At 44.7% G+C, this 15,475-nt stretch overlaps 1 protein-coding gene across 1 annotated transcript in view; it reads right to left on the bottom strand.

Annotated features, from left to right (window-relative positions):
* Positions 1 to 3,923: 3,923 nt before the first annotated feature.
* Positions 3,924 to 15,475, bottom strand: part of RASAL1 (RAS protein activator like 1) — a 50,092-nt gene continuing 38,540 nt past the window's right edge. Inside the window, exons 17-21 of the mRNA XM_088143163.1 lie at positions 14,373 to 14,510; positions 13,466 to 13,601; positions 11,693 to 11,813; positions 7,975 to 8,039; positions 3,924 to 4,664 (exon numbers count right to left, since the gene is read on the bottom strand). Coding sequence (XP_087999289.1) covers positions 4,531 to 4,664; positions 7,975 to 8,039; positions 11,693 to 11,813; positions 13,466 to 13,601; positions 14,373 to 14,510 — 594 coding nt within the window. The 3' untranslated portion in view covers positions 3,924 to 4,530. The remainder of the gene's footprint in view (positions 4,665 to 7,974; positions 8,040 to 11,692; positions 11,814 to 13,465; positions 13,602 to 14,372; positions 14,511 to 15,475) is intronic.

The raw sequence follows: 15,475 nt of genomic DNA on the forward strand, positions 1-15,475 counted from the left end.
TATTTTTGAACATGTGCAGGAAAGGATCAGTGGATAAATACCAATAGTTACTAGGATGACCAATTCCCCTTGTATAGAACCAAAGATTTTCTTTTTTAAATCTGCTCAATCATGTCCAATTCTCAGAGACTACCTGGACAAGTCCCTGCAGCTTTCTTGGCAAGGTTTTTCAGAAGTGGTCTGCCATTGCCTCCTTCCTAGGGCTGAGAGAAAGTGACTGACCCAAAGTCCCCCAGCTGGCTTTGTACCTAGTTCTAGGTGGGACTAGAACTCACAGTCTCCCAGTTTCTAGCCTGATGCCTGCACCAAACTGGCTCTCTAGAACCAAAGATCTGGGTCCCCAAACCCAAATCAATGAGGGAAGGGAAGGGATAAATAGAAATATCTGATAGGTACATTGGTGGACACTTGGGGGCATCTCTGCTTTGTCATGTTGCATCTTCATAATTATGATCACGATGATACTTCTCATACTTATGATTATGATATTACTCATGCATCTCAACCCTAGCCCAAAAGCTAGCTGTTGTCCACCGCCTCTGGGGCCAGTCCAGGTGGGGAGCTGCCTACATCTCTTAAAGAAGAGTTGTGCCTCCCACACCAGCTTTTGTAGCGAGAGCTATGATGCCCATCACCCATGCTGGCTGAGGGTGATTGCACTGGAATCCAACATTTTGGGGAATACTGTTTTTGTGGAGTCCTAAGTGCTCTCTGAGCTTGGTGGTTTGCTTGCAGACATTTCATTACCCAACTAGGGAACATCATCAGTGCTGGTGAGTGTGGGGTTGACTCCCTGTTTATATACAGTAGCTTGCCCTGCCAGTGTTGGTGTGTGTGGGGGGGTGTTTTTCTCCTTGGCAGTTCCTTGATTAGGGTATTGTTTTCTGCTTGATTGTTTGTCTGGTGTTAATCCCTGTTTATCTGGGTGTAGGCTGCTGCAGAGGAGGTGTTCTGGTCTTTTTGTTTCCTTCTTAACATTTTTATTGTCTCTTTTGATTGGTGTATAAATGTGGTTTATCTCTATGTGCCTATGGATGGCTGATTTGTCTGAATGCCAAACTTCCAGGAATTCCCTCGCATTTTTGGATTTAGCAAGCAAACAACCAAGCTCAGAGAGCACCAAGGACTCCACAATTCAACCCTGAGCTACATATATTCTCTTCTGTTGGAATAGTGTCTCCTTCAGCATTTTTGTTGATACTCTTCTCTGAGCAAATGTAAGTATTGGACCAAATCATCTACTATAAGCAACCTTGTCAGGTTGCTCCCCGCCCTGCTCAGGAATGTGTCAAGATGTTCTCCATCATTTCCTAATTTTTGTTTGGGCTGTTTTTCTGGACAGGTAGACCCTCTTCTGACGTGCCACCACAGAAACATTCATATGAGGTGTGAACTTTGCACAAATAAGGCTTGGATTCTGAATGACTTGGGTGGAGTTCACGTCAGAGCTAAACTGGCATTTCCTTTATGTGCAAAGAAGCAATGTGCAATGGGGAGACAAGGAAAGGCCAAGACTAATTTTCCCATCCTGGACCTTTTCAACTTGGTTGCAACTTGATTCTCACCATTCAGCAACCACAACATCTCTTGCCCTGAATTGCACTTTTCCACAATAGGGTGGAGTGACATGTACAAGGAGTCCAAACAAATTGTGGGCTCCTATCTTCACCCACATCCCACCCTCAGACTTAAGCAACCAAGAGTAGGGAGGAAATTGCCACATCGGTCCCACAGTTTCTGGCTCAGTAAACCACAGGGCTTTGTAATACGCTTTCTTCTCTCCCTCATCACTTCTATTCACAGCCAGCATCTACTGATGTCTTTGCAAATCTACCCAGTAAATGTGGCATTCAAAATGCTCTCCCGCAATGTCCTATTTCTTTTTTGCTCTGAACTTCAGCCCAGAAGATGCAACCAGGATTGGAGTCCAGCTAGCATCTAGGCTCCCAAGGAAGTCACCTCCCAAGGATGCCTTGCATTCTGCTTTCTCCAGTCAGTTTGGCCACAATGAGTTTGTTGAAACCTTCTGGTTGACTACATGTTTTGAAACAGCCCACAGTTTGAAGAGCAACTTTCATGTGGTTGGCAGTGACACCTCCCTCACAAAGACAACTTCCCCACAAGACTGTCCAACAAGGACAGCTGAGGGCAAGCCATGAGTTAAGGAGCTATTAACCCTGGGATGCAGGATCTCTTCCTAGGACATCCCAGGGGCACCAGACTTGATGGTTGTTGCACCATTGATGAAAGCTGTACTTTTCTCAATGTGGAGTCCTTGGTGTTCTCTGAGCTTGGTTGTTTTCTTAAAGTTTCGTTACCCAACTACGTAATATATTCAGTGCATTTCTCTTTTCAGTGTTTCAACTGCCCAAGGGTATCTTTCTATTGGCCTCTTCCTATAGCTATGTGGAAAAGCATTGAACTGTGCAGGTTTCATCCAGCTGAGCTGGTAACCAGCAACAGAATGACCAAGCTAAGCCCCATCTGAGCTTCCAGTGCAAACATCTGCTTCCGTTTGTTCATCCTAGCCTGCTCTTAGTCCTCGGGGAAAACCTATTTTGGTCCCGGGCTGTTGGTGAGTCACACTTGTCTGCAGAAGAGCCAACGGTAGACAGAACATTGAAAAGAGTGGCTGAGATCCACTGTTGTCTTCCAAATGTACGTCCATTTCCTTGCCCTGAGAGAAGCAAGTGAGTCAACAACTTGGAGTAACTGGTTTTTACTGGGATGCAGAGCAAAAGCAGCTTGAGTGTCTATTGGTTCTGAAAGGTTTGCGATTCAGCCATGATTCGATTCAAATTTGCAACTGGAATGGTTGATTTGGTCAACTTTGCAGCTTGGTTGAGATCTGGGCAATTGTCAGATTGATTCCTCTCAAAAGATCCCCTTGAAAAACCAAAGCCAACCCTTCAAAGAGCTGAACGGATTCAGAACTTCTTGACTGATTTGACCCAACAAATCAATTTGGTTTATCTGTTCAGAAGGTTTGATGCAAATGGCTTGATTAAATCTAATCTTCTTTAACTTGAATTTTTGAATCAGAGCATTGCTCAGGCCCTATTGGCTAATATTCTGAGCATCACCAACACAGGAAGCAGCCTTATGTCAGTTCAGAGTCCTGGCCCATCTAACTTGTACTACCTGGCAGTGATTTATTATCTGGATTTCAAAAGAGGAGTCTTTTCTAGCCTTACTTGGAGATGACAAGAACAGCCCCTGGCTAGCCAGTTACAATTGTGTTCCATTATGCATTTCATTCTTTCTTTTGCAATAACAAATAAACTAAGTCTCCATAACATTTGGAGAGAAGAGTAAAATGAAATAATGGACATTGATTTCAATTCTTGGAAATGAAGGTCAGGCTGGGGACCACTGTCCTCCTTTGCCACAAGGTATTTTCTATTTTGTTAAATTAAAACCATCTGTTTAAAAGTAGGGGATTCAGTGACCACCAACAGATGTGTCTGCCTCTGGCACTCTCAGTCTAATGTTTAGTTCTGGTTGCTGAACTGTTTTGCTGGAGAAATAAGGGGACAGGATAATGGAGGTGCTTCCTGTAATTCTTGACATTCGCTCCCCCACAACCCATGGTAGGATGCTGTGGCAGTACACACTTCACAGATTGGGACATTTGAGCAGGGGTGTCTGCAGGATGTGGTCAAAAAGGTCAAGATGGCGGGCCCTAAATGGGTGTTTTTTTCTGGTCATCCCCTGTCCCATTGAAAACTTGGGAGAAATAATGCACACTCTGATCCATTCTCTGGAATACCACCCGTATTTATGGGAAGGGAGAATGCAAGAAGCAAGGGAGATATGCAGAAGTAGGAGCAGAAGTTGACACTCCATCCCCAAGAAGTCCCAATTCAGCAGAGCAAATTGGGTGTTCTAGAAGAATTATGCAAGACACAGGCAATTTCCCCCCCTGTTTTATATTACTTTATTCTCCACTTTTCAAAGATTGCTTACATGGGCCGGTTGTTACGGCCAAGAGGAACAGCTCAAAGAGTTATGCAGGGAAAGAGTTTCCTCAACCCCTCTGAAAATGTTATGTAGCCATCGGTCTGTCATCTTGAGATTTCAGCAGCACTTCCCTTCCCCCATATTTTCAAGCTTATCTTTACTGTGATTAAGACTAGAAATGTGATCTAAAGAGAATGAGAGAAAGAGAGAGATCTTCACCATTAAAGATGGTGCCCAGGCCCCAATCTGGCCTACAGGAGATTTGTGGACCACAGACACTAACTTCCATCCGTCTCTGTAGTGAGTTGAAACTGGACACACCCTATTCTTCTGGAATACAACCACAAGAGAGCTTCATGTAGAACATTGGTTGAGTACAGCTACGAAGATAGAAAGGCGTTTGTAATTTCTGCCATGTGCTTCTCGGTCCCTTGTTCTCCTTCCAAGGGGACAGTGTCAAACAAGAGCATAATCTGTGATGAAGGTAGGTGCTTTCTTCTCTGGACAGATGTGAAGACGTCATCATTACAGGACACACAAGATAATCTGGTTCCCAATGGGAGACAGCACCTACGGAGGGGGTAGAGTGTCTTTCCCTGGTGTCTCTTCATCTTCTTGATGCTCAAAAGCCCTGTGGGCCTGCTCCAGTCCCTGGATGACTTCTAGAAGGTGAACAGCTGCTCTCAGCCTTCGTTGACTTTCGTCTGAAGTTGGGTGTGAGGTAGAGAAGAGAAAGAGAGAAAGAAAACAATAATGGGAGAATTTTCCTGATCTTCTTTCCAAAATGTTTACTGTTTGTTCTACCCCTGGACTGTTCAAATCATTTCCTTTTTTTTTTTTAATTATATTTTTATTCAGCATTTTGAAAAAAGAAAAAGAAGAGAAGAGAAAAAAGACAGGAAGATCAAACCCAAAGTGAAGAAACAGAATCATTGTAGAGTTTTATGATGCAAGTCATTTCCTGAAGTGGTGACAATAAATCCTTTTTATTTTCTAAATCCTTTCTCCTGGATAGTGAGGAAAATCCATGGGTGATCTTCCAGCATTTGATCCAAACCAAAAGATTTAATCAATCTAAATAGTCAAGTCAATAACTGAACTTATATACTCCAAAATTGAATGGGTTAACTATTATTGCAAAGCAATCAAACAATTTTCGTCAGTTTAAAGACAGCTATAAGGATAAGTTTTCACATCATATTATGAATAACTCACAGAATCGCTCTTTTCTTGGGCCTGTATCCAAGAACACCGGAATTGAAACAAAAAGGAGACAAAACCAAACTTCAAATAAAAAATGGAAATAAAGCAAAATGCCAGCTACATTTAAAAACAAGCATTATCCAAGGGAATTTGCTGGGTATACAGTTACATTTTCAGCCTCACTGAACATCTGGCCAATCGGCTGATGTATCAACGTGACTTGGAAATCTTGATGACTCTGTCACTGATTTCAGGAGATTCAGGTTTTTTTATACTTTGTAAATATGACTGAGAACTAGTGTGGTGTAGTGGTTAAGGCAGCAGGCAAGAAACTGGAAGACCATGAGTTCTAATCCTGCCTTCTAAAGCCAGCTGGATGACCTTGGGCCAGTCCCTCCCTCTCAGCCCTAGGAAGAAGAAGGCCAGGGCAAACTCCTTCTGAAAATCTTGCCAAGAAAACTGCAGGGACTAGTCCAGGCAGTCTCCGGGAGTCAAGACTGAGTCAAAGGTATAAAAATAAATAAATGCACTGGATAGAAAGAAAGAAGGATGTAATATCATGGTGCTGCAAGAAAACTTTGTTCTTAGCAATTCCTTCTCACAAAGCTCTGTTGTATGAACTGCATAGATGAATCTGATCAATTTCTTGTAAAGAAGACAGGGGGAGAATTGAACTTTCAGACTTGCAAGATTCTGTTAATGTAGCCTTACAATAAAGTAGAATTAGCTCATCTGGTCGTGTTTCCTGTCTGGTCTACCTCATAAGGCTGACATCAGTCTTGCAAGCCTGAAAGTACAATTCTCTCACCGTCTCCTTTACAGCGCAAGAAACTAGGGAGGGTCTCTTCTGAGCTTCTTGCCGCACCCACTATCCAGCTATGGGCTATGCTCCCTCTTATCTGACCGATCCCTTAGCTGTGTCTTGTTGCCCTGTCACATTCCCACATACCATTAGATATTCTGCTATTGTCTACATTGGTTAGATCCCACTGGCACTGCTGGTTCTCCTTCTGGACACCACTTTTAAAGGAATTCTGAGAAGCCGGTGACGGTGCAGAAACAGCCAGCCAGAAAGGTTGTCTAGAGCCTAAGTCCTGGGAGAAGAGATCAAAGAAAGTTTGGCCTTCAAAAGAGAAGATTAAGAAGGAGATAGAACTGCAGGTTTGGGCTAAAAGATGAGTTTGTTGCCCAAAGCTAACCTCTATCAACCAGAATTTGGGATTTGGAACACTAAATTACAAGAAAACAGTTTTTGAAGGAAACTTAGGTCAATCCTCCAAGGACAAGAACAATGTGACAATGGAGACAATAACCAAAACCATCAGTTAATGTTTCAGGGGGCAGCTGGATAGCCCTCGATCAGATTCAGTAGCCTCATTTCCAACTTGGTGATTCCATATTTCTAACTATTTCATGGACATTTGCAGCCAACTAAACCAATGTCAGAACTGTCTCTGGAACTTCTCTGTTAACCTGTTCCTTCTCTTCTCATCAGGGTACTGGGTTTAAAATGTGAGCATGTCATTATGGGAAGAAGAGAAGAAATGCTATTCCTAACCAATGGTACTGAAGTGGCCGACTCGTGGTGTTGTCTTATATTTAATTTTTGGCCTGTGAAGATGCACAGGTCTTTCCTGTACTCCTGGAATTCCCTTTGCAATGCTTCAGCCAATCTCACCCAACCCCATGGGCAGAAAAGGGTTAGCAAATCTCTCTAAATCTCAGTTTTGCTCATGGAGAACCCCTTGTGGGGGTGTGAAGTGGTCCAAGAAGCCTACAGTTCCTCACAGACCTTGGTTTGCTGTTCAGCATCTAAGGGATGACCAAATCTCGTTGGACATTTGAACAAAATATCACATCTCCCTCGGTTGGCGTTGAACTAATTATCTATGATTCTCCAGTTCATTCCTCCGTGTTTGCTTAAGGCATTTTTAACTTTCTGGCAAAGCAAATATTGGTCATCCATCCAGGAGATCGATTCATTCACCCTTGATTAGGGATGCACAGACTTGTCATGTGATAGTAGACTTAGAAACAGATTCCTCCTGATCGGGAAGGCTTGGAAGGGGAGCAACAAAGGTGAACTACCACACCTTCTTTGAGTTTCCACCCACTCACAGAAACTATACAACAGCTTATTGGGGATTTTTTTTAGCCTCTGAAACCACTGGTTTAAGTTGAGATGAGGTCACACAGCAGTCCTTAAATACACCTAAGATCCGGGTGAGAAGATTCAGCAAGAGAAGGATAGCTCTTGGGGAGAGTTTTTGACAAGGGAGGGAACGATCACGTGGCCAGCAGTACACAACATGTTTGTGCATGTCGGTGGCCCCGTGCTGTGCAGAACAGGAGGCCGATCCCCAGCCCTAGGTGACAGCAGAAGAATTGTGGCAAAGTCATGCTACAGAAAGGAAATGTCAGCCTTACCAGGTGGACCAGACAGGAAACACAACCAGATAAGCTAATTCTACTTTGGTGTAAAGCTACATTAATAGAATCTTGCAAGTCTGAAAGTACAATTATGTTACCGTCTCCTTTACAGCCCGAGAAACTAGGGAGGCTCTCTTCTGAGCCTCTTGCCCTTCCCACCATCCAGCTGAGGGCTAGGCAGTCACTTATCTGACCGTTCCCTCTTCACGTGGTCTCCCAAGGTCTTTCCCACATACCATTACAGGAAGCAGCACTGGCTGAGTTACACATTGTTGATCATGCGTGGAGGCACCCCCCTTCTGTGGCTTATTTTCATCGCCTTGCACTCCTCTGCCTTTCCTCCACCCCAGGTCCTAGGCAACCTAAGAGACTCAGGCCTACCTTTTTTGGCTGTGTTGCTTTGTTCCTGCGCAGCCTCTGTGCTTGAAATCTCCTGGTACTTTTCCCTACGGAGTGGAAAAGAAGGCAATTTATCACAGGGCAATAAGCCTTAAAAGCCAGTTGAAAGCAGCAATTAATCACCTGCATCATTAATTGCAAGCTTTAGAAGCATGGTCTCAGGAGGACAGGGTATCCCAACACCTGGAATGACCTTCATGTAAGCAATGCAGACAGAGAAACCACCTTCCTATGGTTTTAAAAATAATTTCCAACCAATCCGCCCTGAACTCAAAATAAGATACGCCAGTCAAATCTGTGCAAAAGGAGCCGTCAACCTATATATGCATTTTGCCAGCAAATCAATACAGCGGGTCCTACAGGAGAGAAACAGCCCACAATGAGAAAAAGAAAAAACATGATTTAAAGAATGATTATCTATCTATCTATCTATCTATCTATCTATCTATCTATCTATCTATCTATCTATCATCTATCATCTATCATCTATCTCTATCTATCTATCTATCTATCTATCTATCTATCTATCTATCTATCTATCTATCTATCTATCTCATTATGCATCAACCCAACAAACTCAGCTGGCCATTTATCTAGGATGTTATCTGAGTCAACAGAGAAGTGATTCCCAAGAACAGGAGAAACATCACCTTCTCCCAGCCTTGCTAGGGCCTTTCATGGGGGAAAGACTGCTGTTGTAAAGGGGAAAAGAGATCCATGGGAGAACACGTAACATACATGCAGAAAATGCCCAGATTGGTCTGTGAACAGCAGCTCTTAGAAAGCTGTTGCCGGGTGAAACACCGACCACTCGGAGACGGGAGGAAACAGCTGAGCGGATGGAAGCCAGCCCACCCACGTAACTCTTCTGCCCCGCTTCTGTTTAGCCCAGATCCTCCCAACTTGGCATCTTCCAGAGGTGCAGGCCAGGGGTTGAGTTCTCATCCACCCCAGCCAAGGGGGCCAACTTGGCTGGGGGACATGGATATGGCAGCGGGGGGGGGGGGAGCCTGGCTGACAGACAGCCCCTCAAGGACACCCAGGATTCGCAGCATCTTTTTCTCTCCTGCTAATTTGGAGGTGCTTGATATTTCAGTGAAGGGGGTGTGCACTTTGTCCAGGAATCTGCTTCTTAAGAAGTCAACGGCTTCCTGTCCAATCAGGCTGTCCAGAGGCTTAGGCAATGCATTATTCTCATCAGATCTACCCAATTTTATTTTATGTTATTATTTTATGTTATTATTTCATTTCATTATGTCATTATTTCATTTCATTATATTATATATTTCATTTCATTTCATTATTTCATTTCATTTCATTATATTATTATTTCATTTCATTTCATTAATCCGTTTCATTATTTCATTTCATTGTATTATTTATTTCATGCTGTTATTTTATTTTATTTTATCATTTCATTTCATTCTTTCGTTTTATTCTTCCCTTCGCTTTCCTTCTCTTCGAAGCATTTCTACTCTACTCTTTAGCCGGGGGGGGGAAAAAACCCCTCTCCAAATGGTTTGCTGTCATTTTGATTGATTGATTGATTGATTGATTGATTGATTGATTTTACAGTTTTTGAATACCGACCCAATCAGTAGGACTCTGGGCAATACAAATAAGCAAACCCAGAAATAACGCCAAGCTCATAAGATAAAATAAACTTTAACGTTATAAACAGCAGTTGCCCAAGAGTCATATTATGGACTGCAGAATAAAAGATTTCTCAGCAACAGGAGAGCCAGACTGGCTGCATTGTTGGGGCAGCCTATTCTAGGGCGGGGGTCGGTGTGTAAAAATAAAAACTGTTGTAAAGCGTGAGACAATCTCTTCCCTTAGTTTTACAGACATTGGCTATGATTCACAAAACCCACTGAACCTGGTCAGACGCATTTCTTTACACTGGCATCTACAGGGGGGGTCAAAAAAGTCAAGATGGCAGCCAGCATGACTGAAGCCCCGCCCTTTCTATATTTATCTGCAAAAGGGGTGGGGCTTCAACTGTGCTGCCATGATGCCCATATTGTCTTCTATTGATGTCACTGTTTGTACAGCATTCCAATCTAGAAGTCTGGTTACTTGGCTGTGTGAGTGTATGTGTGGTTATTTAGTAGTTTTGATTTGTTTGTGTGTATTGGGGGGGGGGGGTAACCTTTTGGGTTACTTTACGGTTCAATAAACCAGGAAAACAAGTTATTTCCCATTAAGCATTTTCTATGAAAACAGCCTAAGAGTCATATCACACAAGGAAAAAGGGATACACAGGGAAGAGGAAAAGTAAAGCAAGCGTGGTCCCCCATTGCTGATGTGATGTTCTTATCACAACCAGGTGGGATGAAAATAATTCGGGGAACCTGATGGGGGTGGCTGATAACTAGGTGTCTGATGAAGAAAGGTCAAATGTGAATATTTTTTAGAAGAGATGGGAGGACAAAATTTCGCGCAATGTGGGTGTCGACCATCTGGCTATGGGATTTCCCAGGATTTAGACCTCCAGGCAGGCAAAATCCTAATGCAATCTCAGTCTTTAGGTTTCCCCTCTTCCTTTCCTGGAGCAAAAGGATTTTTTGACGAGCCTGGGACAATTCCTTAACTGGGGGTGCCCTCTGCTGGAAACATCTGCTCATCTAAGCCGACCAATTTGAGGCCGGAGACACTCCAAGCCGAATGAAACTTAGTTCTGTACCGCCTCCTGCTGGCCAAGGGAGGTGAAAACACCATGCAGCATATATGCTGTGTAAACATGGAGAAATGCCCTCCCCACCCCAGGGTGCCCAGAAGGTGCTCAAACGCTTGCACAACACGCAGCTTTTTCTCCCCGGCTTGGTATTTCCTTGAGTTTCATAACGATATCTTCTCCTTTGGAGCCCTTGGGGTTCTCTGAGCTGGGTTGTTTTCTGGCAAATGTTTCGTTACCCGGCTAGGGAACATCTGAAGATGTTTGTTGTTCAGTCGATGAGTCGTGTCCGACTCTTCGTGACCCCATGAAGCATATCGTGCCAGGCCTTCCTGTCCTTCACTGTCTCCCTGAGTTTGCTCAGTTTCATGCTCATTGCTTCAGTGATGCTATCTAACCATCTCATCCTCTGCCGTCCTCTTCTCCTTTGGCCTTCAATCTTTCCCAGCATCGGGGTCTTCTCCAAAGAGTCCTCTCTTAGCATTAGGTGGCCGAAGTATCTGAGCTTGAGCTTCATCATCGATCCTTCCAATGAGCAGTCAGGGTTGATTTCCTTTAAGATTGACTGGTTTGACCTCCTAGCAGTCCAAGGGACTCCTAAGAGTCTTCTCCAGCACCACAATTCAAAGGTAATAATTCTTTGGTGCTCAGCCTTCCTTATGGTCCAGCTCTCACAGCCATACATTACTACTGGAAAAACCATAGCTTTGACTATGCGGATCTTTGTCGGCAAGGTGATGTCTCTGCTTTTTAATATGCTGTCTAGGTTTGCCATAGCTTTCCTCCCAAGGAGCAAGCGTCTTTTAGTTTCATGGCTGCAGTCTCTGTCTGCGGTGATCAGATGTTCCCTAGCCCGGTAACAAAATGTTTGCCAGAAAACAACCCAGCTCAGAGAACCCCAAGGACTCCACAGTTCAACCCTGAGCTACACATATTCACTTCTATCTTCTCCTTTGGCCGCAAATCTGCCTCTCCGCTTTCCCCACTGAACAGGATGGGACCGATCCATCATCCGCGACCAACCTGAGCTTGTCTTTATGCAGCAAAAGCTGCTTGTACACCATCTGAGCCTCCGCGTCGGGATCCAGAGGGTCACTCCAGTCGCCCAGGGTCACCGCAGAGTGCGTACGGCTGCAGCCCCGAACTGTTCCAAACCACAACACAGATGATCCTGTAAGTTGAGGAAACGGGTGGCCGCGTAGCCCAGGGGTGGGGAATGGACTCTTGCGATGCTACTAACTACAATACCCAGGCACCCCAGCCAGTGGGGCTGAGGGGCTGAGATGCCAAAGGTTGCCCTCTATCCACTTCTGGAGAGATGCAAACCCCCATCTCTGATCGCTTCTGATCTGAGGGTGGGCTATAGGGAAAAGGAAGTTTAGAATGGAGATCTTTCTAAGTGTGTTTTCACCTTTGCTGTAGGGGACAACTTTCCCCACATGGTCAGCCCTTCAAGGTAGACCAGACTAGGAAGCCAGAGTTATGAATGCTAATACTAGTTTTATTATACGGTTACAGTAACAGAATCTTGCATAAGAACTAGGGAGGGCATGTCTGAGACGCTTTCTCAAATTACATTTCTGCCCTGGACTCAGATTTCTTTTATCTGACCATCGTCTTGGTTGAAGCTCTTCCTCCTGTTCCTCAGGGTTATTCCTTCTGTCCGTTACAATATAGACAAGTATGGAAATGGCCTTCAAGAAGGCAATAGTCATTATTAAACATCTGCTTAGCCCTGGAAGGGAGGAGTGAGTAGGAAAGAAACTCAAGATTTTCCAGACTCAATTCTCTTGGGTATAAGATGGGGAAGAGAGAACCTCTGTCAGGCTTTCAAGATTCTGTTATTATACCCTGCAACAATAGAGTTCCTGTAAGTTTTGTGGAATCTGTTTCCTGACCTACTTCAAAGGGCTGACACCCACTCCCTTCTTCTTTCCACTTCCTTTGAAAAACAAAAATCCCAGAAGGGAGGAGGAAAAAAGGCATCTAGTTGTTAATCATAAGTTAAATATGGGCCAGCAGCGTGACGTGGATGCAAAACAGGCCAATGCAGTTTTAGACTACATCCACAGATACCTGGTTGCCAAATCATTGGAAATAGATACGATCCGTCCTAGTATACTCTGCGCTGCTCAGCCCCTAGCATGCATGTTTTATCCTGTTCTGGGCACCAGCTTTTCGAAAAGATTCAGAGGAACTAGAACAGGTGCAGAGAAGAGCAAGGAAGATGATCAAGGGACTGTAAAATGAGTCTTAAGAGGAGAAACAGAAAGAATTATGTCTGTTTAGCCTTGAGAAGACCGGGGGCCAGAACTATTACTATATTTTTCAAGTCCCAAATGGGTATTTTGTAGAGAAAGGCCAAATCTTGTTTTTTTAGTCTTCCTATGTAAAATGGAGATATTGCATGATAGGTTGGAAGATTCGGTTGAGCCCATGGAAAAAATTCCTACCAATAAGAGCATTTTGATGGTGGGACCAATGACCTTGGAATGTGGTGGGCTTCCCTCTGCTTGACTGATTCAAGCAGGAGCAGAGGAGGCACCCGCCAGGGATACCTCAATATGGATTCCTGCACAAAGCAAGGGGGGAGGGGGAGAAGTGGATGGTCTCCGTAGTCCCTTTTAGCATCTAAGATCCCACACGCACAATGCTCGAGAGAAGATTGCAATGTTCAGGGTGGCCCAGCCTAGATCTACAGGTTCAGAGGGAACCCTTGACTGGGGTTAGCCTTTCTCCCAACATCTCAGGAACCTCATTCCAACTCCAGGATTTCACAATGCACCGTCTGATTACCGGCACGGTCCGTCTGCAAGCAGCACGTCCAGCGGCTACCTCGGAAGGCGCCCGGGTGGCAAAAAGGGAGCATACATTCGTTGGAGATGGTAGCCTTCCGGATAGCTGAAAGCCACTGGTTGAGCTCGTTGACGTTCTGCCAAAGAAAGGCACAAGAATGAGTCACGCAACGGCGGGAATGGACCTCATCGATTGCTTGCTTTGCTCTTGCATCTTTCTGCAGAGGCTTGTGTGCTCCTCAACGGGCCTCGGGGGGATTGGCAAACCTCAAGGTTTTGCAAAACCGGCCCCTCTTAGCTTCACATTCACTGCTATAGCGTGTGTCTGTGTGTGTGCATCTTCTCCCAAACTTAAGCATCTTATAGGGATTCCTAATGATGCTGCTAACGAAGAGAGAATGTTGCCATAAGGAGGAGGCAAAACGGCAGTATATAGGCAGCCCCCTGGCCCCTATAAAGCATGCCACTTAATTTCCTGCTGCTTACAGGCAGGCAAGAGGAAGAGAAGGAAAGGTGAGCTGATCTCGAAAAGCTAAGGAGGGCCCAATCTATTTTGCCCTAGAAAAATTCCCGGGGCTGCCCAAGTTGTAAAAAAACACTGCAGAAGAAAGCAGGGGGGAATCGCTTCCCATGTGGTTGTCCAGAAAACTAGACATAAGTATCTGTGCCCTTACAACATTCTGCCTCCTGGGGGGCTTCTTCTTCACCTGCTCTTCAGTAGAACAGATTTTTCCCAGTTGGGTGTCTCCAAGATGCGTTAGGCAACCACACCTTTTTGAATTGCTGGGGATTTAGAGGTCTGCAGTTCCCCGATGCATCCAGAGAGCGCCACGTTGGGGAAAGATGCAGCTGATTGAGCCTAACTCAGGATGTCTGTGGTTTGGATCCTGATCATAAGCCAGGCTTACCTTGCATTGAATGTACATAGTAAAGAGCTGGCCTCCGGTTTCTCTCGTCGTGATCTGCATCATGTGGGCCTGCTGGAAAGCGTTTTCATCCACCCGTTCCACAGCACAGATTTGCTGGACTGGAATGGAGGTACGGACCTGGGTGTGGAGAAGAAATGTTAGCCCTGCGAGGTAGCCCAGCCAAGGAGCACACCCAGCAGTACGAGCTCTGTTTTTATTGTAAGATGACATTAACAGAAGCTTGCAAGGCTGAAAGTGCATCTCTTCCTCCTCGCCTTTACAGTCCAAGAAATTAGGAAGGGGCCCTTCTGAGATGTTTGCCACCTCCCCATTCCTTCTGCGGGCTCAGATGCCGCTTATCTTTTTCATAAGGTTACATTAACAGAATCTTACAAGGCTGAACGTATTTCTCCCCTCCTTTCCTTTTACTCTCCAAAAAACCAGAGAGGGTCCCTTCTCAAACTCTTCCCATGTCCCTTCTCCTTCTGTGGGCTGAGACATCTTTTACACACCGGTTGTCCGGTCTGCAGCTCTCCCTCCTGTCTCCCAAGGCCATTCCCACAGACCATTACAAGAAAGACCATGCTCCTGAGCCATTATTCTTATTTCCCCAAGTCCTTCCTGGGAAAATTTCTGCACATTTTCGGCTGCTTTGGGAAAGTTAATTTGAAAAGAGGTCCACTATCACTTCCATCGCCACAGAACTTTGCAGTGTGGCAAAGGAAGGCTTCTTAACCAAGCCATGGGAAGGTCCTCCCATCATTTAACTTGATCAAGGAAAGGGAGAGAGGAAGCTTCCTTCATTTAAACCAAGGGACGGCAGACTTTATTCTGAAAGGGCCTGTGATGCCTCAATGGAAATCTCTTTTTGGAAAATTAAAAGGTACCGCAGTTGTGCAATATTGGCGCACTTCACAAGATCTCAGGGACCTCATCTTGAGGTCTTGGGCAAAAAGGCAGAATTTGTGCTTGTTCATCCAATGGCCCTCAGCAGGAATGAAACATTAAGCCTCAGAAAACCTTTGCCTATTCCTTTTCTAGATGAAAAAGTGTTCCATAATTCTTTCGGTTATTTGAGATGTACATTTTTTCTCCGACTAACA

This window comes from Python bivittatus, unplaced genomic scaffold (assembly GCF_059951505.1).
Source record: "Python bivittatus isolate LINGU-HERP-01145 unplaced genomic scaffold, Pbiv_v1 ctg000280_np1212, whole genome shotgun sequence".
Classification (NCBI taxonomy): domain Eukaryota; kingdom Metazoa; phylum Chordata; class Lepidosauria; order Squamata; family Pythonidae; genus Python; species Python bivittatus.